At 44.6% G+C, this 16,605-nt stretch overlaps 1 protein-coding gene across 1 annotated transcript in view; it reads right to left on the reverse strand.

Moving 5' to 3' along the window:
* Window positions 1–16,605, reverse strand: part of ASAP1 (ArfGAP with SH3 domain, ankyrin repeat and PH domain 1) — a 488,930-nt gene that overhangs the window by 87,890 nt on the left and 384,435 nt on the right. The window contains exon 13 of the mRNA XM_082257784.1: window positions 16,193–16,262. Coding sequence (XP_082113910.1) covers window positions 16,193–16,262 — 70 coding nt within the window. The remainder of the gene's footprint in view (window positions 1–16,192; window positions 16,263–16,605) is intronic.

The following is a 16,605-nucleotide window of genomic DNA, read 5'->3' on the forward strand; positions in this document are numbered from 1 at the left end:
GAAATGACTTTCCCTGGCTGAGCATTGGAGACCGAAGCCACCAAACCAGAGACTCTCTGGTCTGTTTGCTCAATCGTATCTGATTGTCCAGGGATTCCGGATTGCGATTCCATCTGAGAAGAATCTCTTGCTGAAGAATTCGGGTATGGGACTGGGCAAATGGGACTGCTTCGAATGAAGCCACCATCAACCCCAGAACCCTCATGCAAGTCCGAAGGGAAGACCAGCTGTTGGACAGTAACAACTGGACTGCTGATTGAATCTTTCGGAGTTTCCCTACCGGAAGGAAAACTCTTGTCCTGACTGTGTCTAGAATTAGACCCAGATATTCGAGCCTCTGGGTGGGAACCAGAAATGACTTTTGCTGGTTCACCAGCCACCCGAATTCCTGTAAAGAAATCATAGTAATTTCTATGTTTTGTAGCAAGGTCTGAGGAGACTCTGCATGAAGCAGAAGATCGTCTAGGTAACCTAGAATCGATATACCTCTTTGGCGCAGAAGTGCCAACATTGGGGCCAACACCTTTGTGAAGACCCGCGGAGCCGTGGCGAGACCGAAAGGTAACGCCACAAACTGATAGTGGTTCTCCTCTACGGAAAAGCGTAGAAAACGCTGATGTCCTGCGAAAATGGGAATGTGAAGATAGGCGTCCTTGATGTCTATGGACGCTAGGACATCCCCTGGATGCAGGAAGGCTGCTACCGTGCGAATGGACTCCATTCTGAATCTTCTTATGTTGACGAAAGAATTGAGTGCTCTTAAGTCCAGAATTGGACGCACTTTGCCCTCTTTCCTGGGTATTGTAAACAGGTTTGAATAAAACCCTTGAAACCGTTCTGTCCAAGGAACGTGGACTACCACTCCTTGTTGTAGTAGATCTGTGACTGCTCTCCGCAGATCTTCTAGACGATCCGGAGATAGTCGGATATTGGAAGGGAAGAATCGCGCCGGTGGGAGAGATCGAAACTCGATCTTGTACCCTGACTTTATGACTTCGCAAACCCATTTGTCCGGGATTCTGGAAAGCCATGGATCCGGGAACCGGCGAAGACGTCCCCCCACCCCAGTTATGGGTGGGGGCGCACCTTCAGGCTTTGGATGGTTTATCTTCAGGACGTCCCCCCACCTCTGGAGGGGGCGGGCTTTTGCTTGCCCGACCAACGACCCCTGACGCCTCCTGCAGGAGCTTTGGAGGACTTAGTTTTTTCACCCGCTGGACGAAAAAACCTCTTGTGAGCAGAAAAAGAAGGCCCTCGTCTTTGACGAGTTCCTCTACCTTTAAAATTTTGCGGTAAAAAGGTGCTTTTTCCACCGGTGAGATCCTTAATGATCTCATCTAAGTTGGCTCCAAATAGACGCTCTCCTGAAAAGGGGATATTAGCCAATGCTTTTTTGGAACCTTGGTCGGCTAACCAACCTTTTAGCCACAGTGTACGCCTGAGAACCACTGCTGAGACTGATGCTCGCGCCATTAATGGAGTGGCGTCTAACGCCGCATCACATACAAACTGTAACCCCTGTATCATTTGTTCCAACAAATCTGATACCGCCTGAGGGACTTCTTCTAAGTCCCGGCGTAACCACTTGGTCCATTCAGTTACAGCCTGCGAAACCAGACCAATAGCAATTATTGGCCTGAAAGCTGATCCAATCAAGGAAAACATGGTGCGAGACATAGCTTCCATCTTGCGATCCACTGGATCTTTAAAAGACGGAGCGTCTTCTAAAGGAATAACCGTGGCTTTATTCAATCTAGCAATAGGTGAATCCACCACAGGTGGTTCTGTCCATTTCTTAATAAGGGTTTCCTCAAACGGATAACGCCTGTCAATGCGTTTAGAAATATTAAAAGTGCGTTTTGGCAGACGCCATTCTTCATCGATTGGATTGCCAAAACATTTGGGCAATGGAAAAACCTTTGCCACTTTGATGCGCTTTTTAGTCCCAAAAGGGATCTCAGTTTCAGCTATTTCTGATGGAATACCCTGTAACCTTAAAGTCTCTTGAACAGATACAATGAGTGCGTTTACCAACGCTTCCTCTCGGGCTATGGCGGATGCCGAAACATCCTCCTCACTGTCTGAAGAGACAGGACCCGAGACACCAATACCAGATGAAGTACCTGCAACTGCAGAAATAGGCTCAGAGTCTGAATCCGAGGTTTCAGATAATAAGGGGTTAGGCGGGGGTCGCTTTCTTGCGCCCTGTCCCTGACAAGCCACTTCCACCCGGGACACAAAAGTTTCCATAATAGCTGACAAAGATTCAATTGTCAATGGGGTGCTGGAGGATCCCGCAGACCCCTCGAGGGGATCCGGAGGAGATACATGAGTGGCAGGGTCCATGTTAATACAGGACACCTTTGCCAGCAAAAACAAAAAAACTTTTCTTTTTTTTTTTTTTTTGTGTGTCTCCCCCTAGTGCAATAGCGCCCCTCAGAGTACCTGCTTCTCGATCCCAGAGAGAGAGAGAGGGACCCCCAAGGCTCACCAACCGATGCAGTGCAGTTTCCAACAAACTGCAGCCAGCGTCTGTCTTACACAGACTGGAAGGAGCTGTTTGCTTTTTCCCGGGCAGAAGGCGTGGCTCCGCCCCCTGTGTACGCCTTCCGGCGTTCCCAGCCCTCCACGAGGAAGCTGGGCTCACAAAACATGGCCGCCCCCATAGAAGAGACATAAGACTCCAAAAACATGGCGGCCGGCGTGACCTGAGGACATACATGCATTCGGTCTACGGCAAAATGGCGGCGGACCGCCGATATCGTCTTCCCAGCACATCCACCTGTACTCTGCTAGAGGTGACATATGGATCTACAGAGATACACTGCACATAAGGTAGGATTATACCTCCTATGTCTGCTGTAATGTTACAGTCTGCTGGGTAGAGTGTTAGCTCTTGAACCAAGTCCACTTCCCACAAACACATGCTGTATTACAAGGGGGACTTGTAAGTATCAGATATATACTGACCATATATGGAGGGGCCCAAAATATATACTGCCTCATAATGAGGAAAAAAGGGAACGTTTACTCACCATACCGAACCGACAGGCACCCTCTCTTCACAATACCCTCTCCACCGGGGTGGGGGTTTGTGGACGCCTCGACTCTCTGGTACCTGGCGTCCAAGCGAGCTTTTAACTCGCAAAGTCAGTCCCTTTACTGGGACTCCGTCGCGGCCGACTCAGCGCACTGGTCTGCACGCGCTTTTAGGCAGAAACCGGGGTGACCACTGGATCTCAACATCCAGCCCGTCGCCCGGCCCCGCATACTTACTTGAATATGTCGCGGCCGACCAAGCGCAATGCCATGGTCTGCGCGCGCTCGTAGGCCGGCTGGGGTGACCACAAGTGTCGCCCAGTCCGGCGTTTTTGCTTGAAGATCTCACAGGAAAAAACACTGGAGAAAAACTACCTAAAAAATGTCTTTTTCTTAAAGAAAAAAAGTCTTGCCAGGACCAAAAGATCCCAGCAAGGAACTTAGGTCCTTACTCCTGACTAGACAGAAAAAAACTGATTCCCTGTAGCAGAGAGAGGGAGGATATACCCTCAGGGACTGCCCCTAGGGTGGAGCCAGAACGTTTTGTCATTCTGCCTAGTCCTACTCCTGCGGAGACAACATAACCCAGCTCTTGAGAATCAAGAAGACTACGTCTGTCAATGAGCGATAGAGAAAAAACATTTTGGCTTTAGAACCCCTTTAAAGACATTGCCCCCAATAGAGAAGATGCTTAGCTAGGTTCAATGAAGAAAAGTGAGTATTTGGGAAAGTGCTTTACGATTAATCAATTTTGAGGTCTCAGGGGAGTGACCTGGTTAAGGGTATTTTCTATTGATACTATAAGCCCACCTTTTAATACCACAGGGCATGCACTGATTGAACATTGCTTATAGTGGTTGTTAAACCACTACTATAAAATAATCTAATCCACTCTGTAATATAACTCTAAGTGCTTCTGTGCCTGTCTTTTAGAAAAAATATGCAGATCTGTACCCATTTCAGAGCAGATCCAAGGATCAGCTGATTCCCCGACTCTCTTCTCTGCCCGGCTGACAGCTCCAGTGGGCGGGGCCGAGCACTGCAGCCGGTGAGGAGGAGAAGAGAGAGGCGAGAAAGCCAAGGGGTCACGTGATGGCTGGGAGCCGCTCTGATATAGGTAAAGAGCACTTCATTTTATATTACAGAGTGGATGGGATTATTTTATAAAAAATATGAGCAGCAGCAGGAGTGAAGGGGCGGGTGCTGACACAGCAGACAGGCAAAGAGGGGAGGGGGGAGGAGGACACAGGAGACAGAGAGCAGGGCTGCATATGATGGAGGCGCGTACATTGACCACTGTGTCAGGGCTCAGTAGCCATGATATACGGTGGTCAGTTTACAGGGGGGAGGGTAGAAACTGGCAGGATCAGACAGGTTTTTTAGGTTATACGGGGGGCCAAATTACACAGCACAAGCACTGTACTGTATAACATGCTTTAAGGAAACAGTATCTGCTTTTGTTTTTAGGGTAACAAACGCTTTAAAGTGGAAGTTTAGTCATGTTGGATCATTTCAGACTGGCCAGTTTTGCAGGTATAGCTATGTAAAACATTATAAAAGTGCCTATACTGTTTAAAATCCAGTAATACCCTCTTACCCTGCTCTGAAAATGCTCAGTTGCTTTCTATTTTTTGTAATTACAGAAGGCGACACAGTTTTTGAGTCCAGACAGGGAGAGTTTTGAGAGGGGGAAGAGTTTTTAGTAAGGAAGTGACAACTCTGGGCTTTAACAAAATGGCGGCCTCCAGAATTTTACAGCACACACTGATTTTGGTAGCATAATTATTAATGTGGAATGTACGTCTTTTATTAAAGAACATTAATTGTTGTCAAACTGTTATGGGTGAAGTTCCACTTTAAGCTCACATTTTTACCAGGTAAAAGAGGCAGCACTGAGACTGATTTATTTTCTCACGCATTTACTATTTGCTTGCAGCTTGTGGTTTGACAGGTACTCATTTAAACACTGGAAAGAAAAATCACCTATTGGTTAAGGAGTCTGGCTGTTACCATAATTGTGCGTTAAAGTCTATTATCGCGGTGTGCCGTTAATGCATAATTAATGGCAAGCTTTGTATGGAACACTGAGTGATTAAAGAAAACAAAATCAACGTGTAAAAAAAACTAGGGGAGGGCGAACAAACATAAAACGCTACAGGAGAAAATACGATAAAGTACAGAGACGGCTGAAAATGTGTGCATAAAAGCACGAAACTCCCACACTTTAATGATGTGCAAAGGGGCGGCAACATAAAATAATCTAATCCAGTTAACTGTAATGTGCTGCTACATGGACTGGTTAGTACTGTATGTGTTACAGAACATTTCAGATTAAAGTGGTTGTAAAGGCTGAAGGTTTTTTACCTTAATACATTATATGCATGAAGGTAAAAAAAACCTGCATTACCTCGTGTTACTTGTTTTTGAATGTTTTTGGGTTATGTAGCCACTTTGCTTTTGTTTACACAGGTGAAGACTTTATCTTCGTTTTTTGACAGCACATTTATCTTTTATATACATTTTCTTGCACCCAGTGTTCAGGGCTTATTTTGTTGCAGAGGTCCTTTTATTCCCATTTAGTAAGTGCACCTATTTTCCTTTGTCTCTATCCCTTAGTACCTGGCTTTCAATGGCTAAGCCATTAAAATCAGCGACTGTAAAGCAGCATGGTAGAGAGGACGCCCTGAAGAGACGTTTACGGCTCCCCAGGATGATGAGAAGATCCTCGCTCTTGATTCCTCGCAGGAACTGCGTTAGAAGCCTGAGCCTAGGAGGATACTGTCCTTACCGTGGCACTTGGATACCTGCGGCATCTGCCAGAGGATTTGAACCTGTGATCTCGTCACGAACTTCGGTATCGTCCTGTGGAGCCGAACCTGCTAAAGGAGCTGCATGGAGGACTGTGCAAACAGAACTGTCTTGAAGGTGGATATTACCAGAAAACAGAACCTATATGCAGATCGGGGAAGAGAGAACTGTGTGACAGCAGCTGGTAAATCACGGCCTGTGGTTTCTAAAAAGTTGTCCAGAGTGCTGTGGAAATTTTAAAATTATTTGTGTTGACATTTTTCAGGAATTGTTTTATTTAAATTGCCAGTATGTCTCCCAGTGTCAGTTTACCTTTATTCGCTATGTGCAGCGAATATGGCTTTAACTGGCATTGAGGAAAGACCTGTAGTTGTGCAAACCTTCGTTTAAGTGGAGACTGCATACCACTCGCCTGATCTCCCAAACGACAGGCGCTCTGAGCGGCTACCTAACGAGCAAACGCTGGTCCGAATCTATGGCAGTGCGATGCGAAGTCCGCAGCGCAAATGTACATCAGTCAGCCGGGGCCCCGGTATTTACTGGTGGAGATGCGTTTGTAAGGTGGAATTATAACAGTTTTGATAAGTATCTGCCCTTTAGCTGGGATAATGGCAAGTAGCTTTCTATTATGCTCAATCCGCATGATTGAAATACTGCTGCGATTTACTTTGTAGATATAGTCTCATTTACTGGAACAGTAGCATAAGCACTATAAAATATGTTTTTTATGAATTATATTATATAGGATTCACTCTAACAGGTGGTTATGACGGGAGTGCATGCGTATGTATTGACGCAGCCACGTTCATGAGAATACATGCTAGTTCCATTGTATGGTTTTTGGCGGCCATTACACGTCGGTCCCATTGTTCGCAATAGTGCATGGTTCCTCTTGCACCCAACGGCTGGAAACTCATGCACACAGCTCAGCTTGTCCATTAACATACATACATACATACATACTCCCCTTTTCTATTGAACTTTTGAATGTATACACGTCTGTGATTGGTTGTGTTGTATAGTCACTACCTCCCATTGTAAACCATTGTTTTCTGACTATAAATAAACAAGATCCCTGTGTTGGAGCAGAACTGATTCTGTTGACATCAACCGCGATACAGGCCTGGCCTGTTTCTCTCTTTGTTGCTGAGCACGCTAGGATTTCTTTATACAAAAGAGCTGTGCATTGTACTTTTCAGTCCTTCAATATCCGCAAATGCGCTTTTAAGTTCTCCGCTCACCGAGTGAATTTCTATGCTCCAAGCCCCATTAATTTCCACCAAAAGAGGAAGGACCACCCTGGTCAGAATTAGAAAGAGACATAGGTAATTCAACTCCTTGGACAGGGATAAAGTGGACCTTAGGTAGTTCGGACATTACCTGAACCTTTGTGGGAATTAAAACTGCACAAGGAGACTAAGGACCTAAAAAACCTGAAAAGAACAAACTTTGCCCCCCTTTATTGTTACCCCCAAAAGAAACATATCGCAGATCTCCTTGACGCTCACAAAAGTCCACAGGGCCAGAAACCAACAAAGATGTCCCCCTACCCCAATAATGGGTGAGGGCAGACATTCATGCGGACGGAATCTTGTCTGCTGGTCAGGAGAAGCTAGCTCAAGGCTTACCAGACCATGGTTGCTTGGAAGCTCCGGGGGAAGATTTTCTATCTCAGAAGCACAAAATAATTTTCTATGGGCTGAGGAGGAGATTTACTGTGGAAGGGTGGCTCTCCTGCGTGAACGGACGTAGGTCTACATCGGTCGCGCACGGGAAGCAAGGGGTCGAGTGCGCGCCGGCGGCGCCCTCCGGCCCCCACTCGCCAGCGGGAAAGCTGATTCCTGTGTCAGGCGGCTCTGATTGCAGCCTGACACACTCGATCGCTCCCCGCTGAGAGAGGAGGACAGTCGGCTGTTGTTGCCTGCAATGACCATAGAGCCCATGTGATCCTTCTATATAGGATCACATGTCTCTATGGTCATTTCACAAGCCACGTCCCCACAGTTAGAATCACTCCCCTAGGCTTACATTTAACCCCTTGATCACCCACAAGGTTAACCCCATTCCCTGCCAGTGTCATTATTACAGTAACCGTGCATATTTTTAGCACTGATTACTGTAGTAATGTCACTGGTACCCTCAAAAGTGTCAAAAATGTCAGTTAGGGGTCCGATCTGTCCACCGCAGTCCCGCTAAAAATCACAGATCACTGCCATTACTAGTAAAGAACAATAAAAATGACATAAATCTTTCCCGCAGTTAGTAGACGCAATAAATTTTGCGCAAACCAATTAAAATACGCTTATTGAGATTTTTTTTTTTACCAAAAACATGTAGCAGAAAACAAATTGGCCTAAAATGTAAAAAAAATTAGATTTTTAATTTTTTTTTTTTTTGAGAATGTCAAAGCAGAATGTGGAAAATAGTTTTTTTTTTCTTTCAAAAATGTCGCTCTTTTTTTGTTCATAGCGCAAAAAAATAAAAAAAATTGCACAGGTGATCAAATACCACCAAAAGAAAGCTCTATTTGTGGGGAAAAAAAAGGACATCAATTTTATTTGGGTACAGTGTCGCACGACCACGCAATTGTCCGTTAAAGTAATGCAGTGCCGAATCACAAAATAGGGCCTGGTCGTTAAGGGGGAAAATCCTTCCGGTCTTAAAGTGGTTAAAGGCTTGGTCTGCAGACCAATTCTTAAGCCACAGCACGCATCTTATCACCACTGCTGAAACGGAAACTTTGGACAGCACAGGAGCTGTATCCAAAGCAGCATCACAAATAAACTGCAGCCCATGGATCAAATGGTCCGCTAAATCAACATAATTGGCGGGGATCTGCTTACTCCCCAGGCCCTGGTGCAAAAGCTTGGCCCATTCAGTTAGGGTATGAGAAACCAGGGCTGAAGAAAAGTCTGGCCGCAATGCCGTAAACATGCTGCGTGCCACAGCCTCTGCCTTCCTGTCAGCCGAGTCCTTAGGACGGGTACTCCTCTCCTGGGATCATGGTTGCTTTATTCAACCTATGCTCCTCCCATCAGAAATAGGACACTAGGCAGGAAAAGGCTTTCACCACACCTATGGGGCTGTCCCCCTGCAGGCATACCCGACACACTTTGCTACAGCCCTCAGTTTAATTGCAAGCAGTGCTTAAAAGACAACAACCCCATTCCATTCATAATTAGAGGGGTGGGTGCTGCGTCTGTCAATGATCTTCAGAGAAAGGGATTTTACGGTAAGTCAAAAATCCAGATTTCTATATCGTTCATTGACAGACGCAGCTTCATATCTTCTTAGCCATTGGGACAATCCCAAAGCAGTATTTTCATGAGGGGTGAGAAAAACAACGCAAAAAAGAACAGAATACTCCAAAGGCTAAAAGTAGCAAACCAGGTAACAAGGAGCTCAACCAGGAACAACTGGAGCTTACCCAGAAAAAACATACACTCTCAAAGAGAGAAAATTTTCTCTTTTAAACAGCAGCCAGCAAAACCTTGCGGCCAAAAGAGGCATCCGAAGATGCCAACACATCTACCCTGTAGAATTTTGTAAACGTGTGCACTGACGTCTAAGTTGCCGCCTTGCAAACTTGAAAAGCCCAAGAGGCACTCAGAGCTCTAGTAGAATGCGCCTTCACCGGGAAAGGAGGAACCTGACCCTTCAGGGAATAAGCCTGAACCCAAAAAAAAAAAAAAGGTTCCCAAAAAATAACAGCTATGACCGAAGTCCCAGCAGGGAACTAGGTCCTACTCCTAAACTAGGCAGAAACAAACTGAGGGCTGAAGCAGAGTTTGTGGGGTTATGCCTGCAGGGACAACCCCATAGGCGTGGCGAAAGCCTTTTCCTGCCTAGTGTCCTATTCCTGATGGGAGGAGCATAACCCAATGGCTAAGAAGATATGAAGCTGCGTCTGTCAATGAATGATAGAGAAAGCAAAGCAGATGTAAGGAAGGGGAAAAAAATTGCTAGAACCAGAGATTCCAGTCGGGAGCCTAGGTCCTTACTAGGATTAAAACTGATTACCTAGAGCAGAGAGGGGAGTTATATACCAAGCTAAGGACGGCCCATGGGTATATCCAGGTGTTTTTTGTTCTGCCTAGTTCTACTCCTGGAGGAGGCAATATAACCCAGTAGGTATGATTTATGGAGCGCTGTGTCCGTCGATGAACAAAAGAGAAAAAGCGGCTCGGCACAGAGGATGGGTCCCATTGCTCATCTGAATGAGTCCTAAAGCTTCATTAACACAGGCATATACACATTTTCTGTATGAAAAACAGGTTCTTGCTGGCAGAGTTCGCATAAGATAATGTGTATACGTTTATTGACTTTAGGCGCATATGGATTTACACACGTACACGTGTAAAATCTGCAGATATGTACGGGCAAAGGCGTAGCTGCCTTTTTCTTTTTTTGTATGTCGCTAAATGCGATGCGCATCTTCATTTGTAGATACAGCTGAGTGTATGGTGCATTGATTCCTATAGTGCTGCATTTAGATGCGTACAAAACTATAACCATCTAAACACGGTGTTTGTAAATGAGCCCTAAAATTTGCCTTAAAGTGACTTCACCCTCTTTTGCTCTTGTACAACCACATCAGCTGAACCAGAATCCAACAAAATGTGCTGGATGCTTGGGTACCCTGCTGTGCACTGCGGTTCCCCCCGCCAATATTACTGTTTTTTTTTTGTTTTTTTTCAGTGCCTTTTTTCATTTTCTTTTCAGTGGCAAGTCTTACTAAAGGGAAACCTTTCACAAAAAATGTAGTATAAACTGCCAGAGCTTGTCAATAAGTGCAGCCAAGCAGCCATATGACTGTTCACCTCAGCGATGACTCATTTAAGCAGTTGGGGGAATTTACTGAATCCCCAAAAAATTGTATTTCCAAACATTCCAATATGCTATTTTTTTAACTGCTATTTAACTGCCAGGAAGTTTGACCTGGGCTTCTTTTAATCTAGCAGCAGTGTTTTCAGGGGTTCAGGAGACAATACTGTGGGTGGCACAGTGGTGTAATGGTTAGCACTTTCACCTAGCAGCAAGAGGGTCGCTGGTTCAAATCCCAACCACGACACTACCTGCCTGGAGTTTGCATGTTCTCCCTGAGCCTGCGTGGGTTTCCTCCGGATACTCCGGTTTCCTCCCACACTCCAAAGACATGCTGGTAGGTTACTTGGATCCTGTATAAAAAAAAATTGGACCTACTGTGTATGTATATGAGTTAGGGACCTTAGATTGTAAGCTCCTTGAGGGCAAGGACTGATATGAATGTATATGTAAAGCGCTGCGTAAAATTGACAGCTCTATATAAGTACCTGAAATAAATAAACTGCTATCTCCTGGTGCCCTTTTTCTTTTTCGGCATTGCCACACAGTGGTGCGGTCCCATTTTCTAACATGGGAGATTGACAGGCGGAGCCACGTGTTCAACTCAGCATGAAGCATTAAAGTGTCTGCAGGCCTGCAATGTTTACACATCTGAGAGCACCATGTCTGCTTGTAGGCAGGCAGTATAAACACTTGTCAAGCATTTGTTTTTACCACCCCTTGGCCACCTGGGTGAAAGGAGCCTTCAAGCAGCACAAAAAGATTTTAGAAAAGGTAAAAGGATAAAAAGATGGAAGTTACACTTTCTTTCTTGTAACTACTGGCTGCAAAGTCCCTGGAAGATTACCATTTTTTGGAGGGATCACAGGACTTGTAGTTGAACAGATGCTGGGAAGTCCCAGATTGCATATAACAGAAGCTGACAAATGAGCATAGTCACGGATTCTTGTGTCTTACACACAGGTCATTACGTCAAGTGTTGCAGGCAAGGAAGCAAGTGTAAATTGCAAATAAGTGTTAGAAAACTTCTTTTCACACCCCTTGAGTGAGTGCGATTTTGTGCCGCCACTAAATTGTTGCTGAGAACATTATTGTGACACCAGACAAAAGCCAGGAGTAACAGGCTCCTCCAGGACCTCTCCGCATGGTATCTGCGCAAGCAGCTGCTTAGACAGAATGTATTAGTATGCTGACTTGTCTGAGTGACTGGCTAATTGTTGTCAGCTCCAAACTGTCTGCCAATTCCTGTCAGCTGCTGATTTGTGATGGCAAAGAGAATCTGCTTCATCAAGTAAATATATTTTCATCAAAACATGTGATACGGGTCTATCACCAGATTTATTTTGTAGTAATGGCAAAACAGGAATAAAGCTACTTTTTCCACTGAGGACGCCATCCCACAGAGTTGACAAATGGCCAGTATGGTGCTTTACTAGTTAGCATGTATGCCTTGCAATATGGGTGTCATGTGTTCCAGCTCCCACTAGGGATACTATCTGAATGGTAATGATGGCTTCTTCCTGTTTGTGTTTTTTTTTAAGTAAACATTTATGCATCTAATTGCTCTTAGGGCCATGGTGTACCCTCTCCACCTTCAATCAGCTGGTTGGATACTGAAAGTGTCCTCTCTCCACCTCCAATCAGCTGGTTGGATACTGAAAGTGTCCTCTCTCCACCTCCAATCAGCTGGTTGAATACTGATGGTGTCCTCTCTCCACCTTCAATCAGCTGGTTGGCTACTGAATGTGTCCTCTCTCCACCTTCAATCAGCTGGTTGGCTACTGAATGTGTCCTCTCTCCACCTCCAATCCGCTGGTTGGATACTGAAGGTGTCCTCTCTCCACCTCCAATCCGCTGGTTGGATACTGAAGGTGTCCTCTCTCCACCTCCAATCAGCTGGTTGGATACTGAAGGAGTAGCAGAACACCGATGCGGTCAGTTCTGCTTCTGTCATCTCTCTTCTCCTCCTGCCCTCTCTGCTTAAAAGTATGTTCCTCGCAAAGACATTTGCATACAGCACACCTGATTGGCTCTCTTTCTCCCCATCTGATATTCTGCTGTGAAGGGGACTGCATAAGGCTGTTATCAAGTGAAATGGCTCATTTATTTGTGTTGTTTATACCTGCATGAAGCTTAAAGCCTAACTTTGCATTTAGCCTAGGTTCATACTGCTGCAATGCGGCACATTGCATGTGATTCGTGCACAAGAATGGCACCGCATTCCTGTGCAAATCACATTCGATGTCTGTGTGGTGCAGTTTGAGCCCATTCATTTTGTATGGCTCAAATCGTACCGCATCTGCACTAAATTGTTTCAGGATCTTTTTTTTCCCTAGTCTCCCTGGAATCAGATTGCATAGGTGTTCACACCCACGTGATTCGGTTCAGGCGAACGCACTACATTCTGTGACCTGCAAATGGGGTCATTAACATTTATCGACACACGCAGCAGATCCCATGAACACAATGTGATTGCGGTGTGATTCGATGCAGAGAAACTCAGCAAATCTTATGCGTTTCTCGCATCGCATCAGTGTGAACCGGGGCTAACTGTCCCTTTAAATAGTTTGTAACCATTTACTGCACTGTACTGAACTGAACAGGTGCGCTTGCTGGGCACACCTTAGTAACTGTATGTAGCCTCAGTATACTGTGCTGTGTTCCAGCAGTGGGACGGGAACTTCCTGTCCCACTCCCGGAACAAAATAGAGTCAGGCTGAGCGCTGCTCAACTATTCATGGGAAGCTTTGTATTCCAAGAATGAATACAAAGCTTACTCTGATAAGCTGAGGCGGAGATTGTGATGTCATCAACCCATCTATGCCTCAGCCAATCAGAGGAAGCTTTGTATTTATTCACAGAATGTAAAGCTTCCCGTAAATGGCTGTGCAGCGCTCAGCCTGACTATTTCCTTCCAGGAGTGGGACAGGAAGTTCCCATCCCGCTGCCAGAACACAACTCTGTTACCTGTAGGTAGCAGAGGTTACATAGAGTTAATACAGTGAGCCCAGCAAGCACACCTATTAGTATAGTAAATAGTTTGTTTGGGCCAGCGTGGTCCAAATGAACTATTTTAAGGGAGATAAAATGTGGAGCTAGGGTTTTACTATAAAATACAGTTTGTCATCACTATAAGGAACTCTGTAAATGTGTTGACTTTTCAACACAGAACGCTACAGCACCAGGCTCTCAGTTCTTTATGGACACAAAAAAGTAATATGTAAACCCAACATTTCATATTCCGGATATGTACCTGCTGTACCATGTACTTGTATAAAAAAGTATCCCGATCTCTTTGTATTGCTTCCTTTCTGTGAAATCCCTGGTGTTCCTGCCAGTCCCTCTGCTTTCCTATGAAAAACGGACCACATTAGGCATGAGAAGATGCCATGGTCAGTTTTCTAGCTGTAATGAGAACTTAGTGTGCTCTCCTCCAATGGTTAAACTTGTTCAGACACGTCCTCAATGCACAGTCATTCACCGGGAAGATCAGTGTTCTGCTGTTTCACCTCTCCTAGCTATCTGAGCTCCTTATGCAGGCGAAAATAGAGGGTATATGATCGCATATAAAAAAAAGTGGGTAAAAAAGGTATTTATGATATATATACACACAGTGGGTACGAAAAGTATTCAGACCCCCTTAAATTTTTCACTCTTTGTTATATTGCAGCCATTTGCTAAAATCATTTAAGTTCATTCTTCTTCCTCATGAATGTACACATAGCACCCCATACTGACAGAAAAACACAGAATTGTTGACATTGTTGCAGATTTATTAAAAAAGAAAAACTGAAATATCACATGGTCCTAAGTATTCAGACCCTTTGCTGTGACACTCATATATTTAACTCAGGTGCTTTCCATTTCTTCTGATCATCCTTGAGATGGTTCTACACCTTCGAGTCCAGCTGTGTTTGATTATACTGATTGGACTTGATTAGGAAAGCCACACACCTGTCTATATAAGACCTTCCAGATCACAATGCATGTCAGAGCAAATGAGAATCATGAGGTCAAAGGAACTGCCTGAAGAGCTCAGAGACAGAATTGTGGCAAGGCACAGATCTGGCCAAAGTTACAAAAAGATTTCTGCTGCACTTAAGGTTCCTAAGAGCACAGTGGCCTCCATAATCCTCAAATGGAAGACGTTTGGGACGACCAGAACCCTTCCTAGAGCTGGCCGTCCGGCCAAACTGAGCTATCGGGGGAGAAGAGCCTTGGTGAGAGAGGTAAAGAAGAACCCAAAGATCACTGTGGCTGAGCTCCAGAGATGTAGTCAGGAGATGGGAGAAAGTTGTAGAAAGTCAACCATCACTGCAGCCCTCCACCAGTCGGGGCTTTATGGCAGAGTGGCCCGACGGAAGCCTCTCCTCAGTGTAAGACACATGAAAGCCCGCATGGAGTTTGCTAAAAAAAACACCTGAAGGACTCCAAGATGGCGAGAAATAAGATTCTCTGGTCTGATGAGACCAAAATAGAACTTTTTGGCCTTAATTCTAAGCGGTATGTGTGGAGAAAACCAGGCACTGCTCATCACCTGTCCAATACAGTCCCAACAGTGAAGCATGGTGGTGGCAGCATCATGCTGTGGGGGTGTTTTTCAGCTGCAGGGACAGGACGACTGGTTGCAATCGAGGGAAAGATGAATGCGGCCAAGTACAGGGATATCCTGGACAAAAACCTTCTCCAGAGTGCTCTGGACCTCAGACTGGGCCGAAGGTTTACCTTCCAACAAGACAATGACCCTAAGCACACAGCTAAAATAACGAAGGAGCTGCTTCACAACAACTCAGTGACTGTTCTTGAATGGCCCAGCCAGAGCCCTGACTTAAACCCAATTGAGCATCTCTGGAGAGACCTAAAAATGGCTGTCCACCAACGTTTACCATCCAACCTGACAGAACTGGAGAGGATCTGCAAGGAGGAATGGCAGAGGATCCCCAAATCCAGGTGTGAAAGACTTGTTGCATCTTTCCCAAAAAGACTCCTGGCTGTATTAGATCAAAAGGGGGCTTCTACTAAATACTGAGCAAAGGGTCTGAATACTTAGGACCATGTGATATTTCAGTTTTTCTTTTTTAATAAATCTGCAACAATGTCAACAATTCTGTGTTTTTCTGTCAGTATGGGGTGCTATGTGTACATTCATGAGGAAGAAGAATGAACTTAAATGATTTTAGCAAATGGCTGCAATATAACAAAGAGTGAAAAATTTAAGGGGGTCTGAATACTTTTCGTACCCACTGTACATACACACACACATACATAATATATACACACATACATACAATATATATATATATATATATATATATATATATATATATATATATATATATATATATATGTTTTGTCTTTAATTTCTACTTTAGACTGAATGGGTTATTTTACAAGGTAAGGTTCATATATACTTTAAATATACAACTTACTATAGGGGATCTAAAGGCATATGTTTTATGTTTGTATTTTATGAAGATGAGATGTTGTACATAGAAATGAGGGAGCTTCAGCAATAACTTACAGTGGCATGTGATATTGTCAGGATTCCGTTCTTTACTGTACACTTTCTTCTCTGCCAAACTTTTCTTAATCTAAAACAAAGATATTACACAGTTATATAGTAGCATAAAGATCCAGGTAAAAACAAAAGACCCATTAGCTTCATATGCTCACTACACCCTGGAATTTTGATCCTGAAGTACACAGGTGATCTCTGCTCCATTTCCCAGAATGTAGCTTATTATCCTTTAGTAATTATCAAAGGTTACTCGAAAATCACCCAGATTTTTTTTCTTCTGTTATTTTGCGCTGCCTAGCTAGAAAGTGTGATCGGGAACATCTAGAACATGTTGGATCTACATCTAGAGCACCCAGCAAGGTAAAAATGTGCCTTCTGGCTTGTGTTTCTATGGAAAAATAACAATGCACGACTTG

The sequence above is a fragment of the Pelophylax lessonae genome (genome assembly GCF_965119305.1).
Source record: "Pelophylax lessonae genome assembly, chromosome: 5".
Classification (NCBI taxonomy): Eukaryota; Metazoa; Chordata; class Amphibia; order Anura; family Ranidae; genus Pelophylax; species Pelophylax lessonae.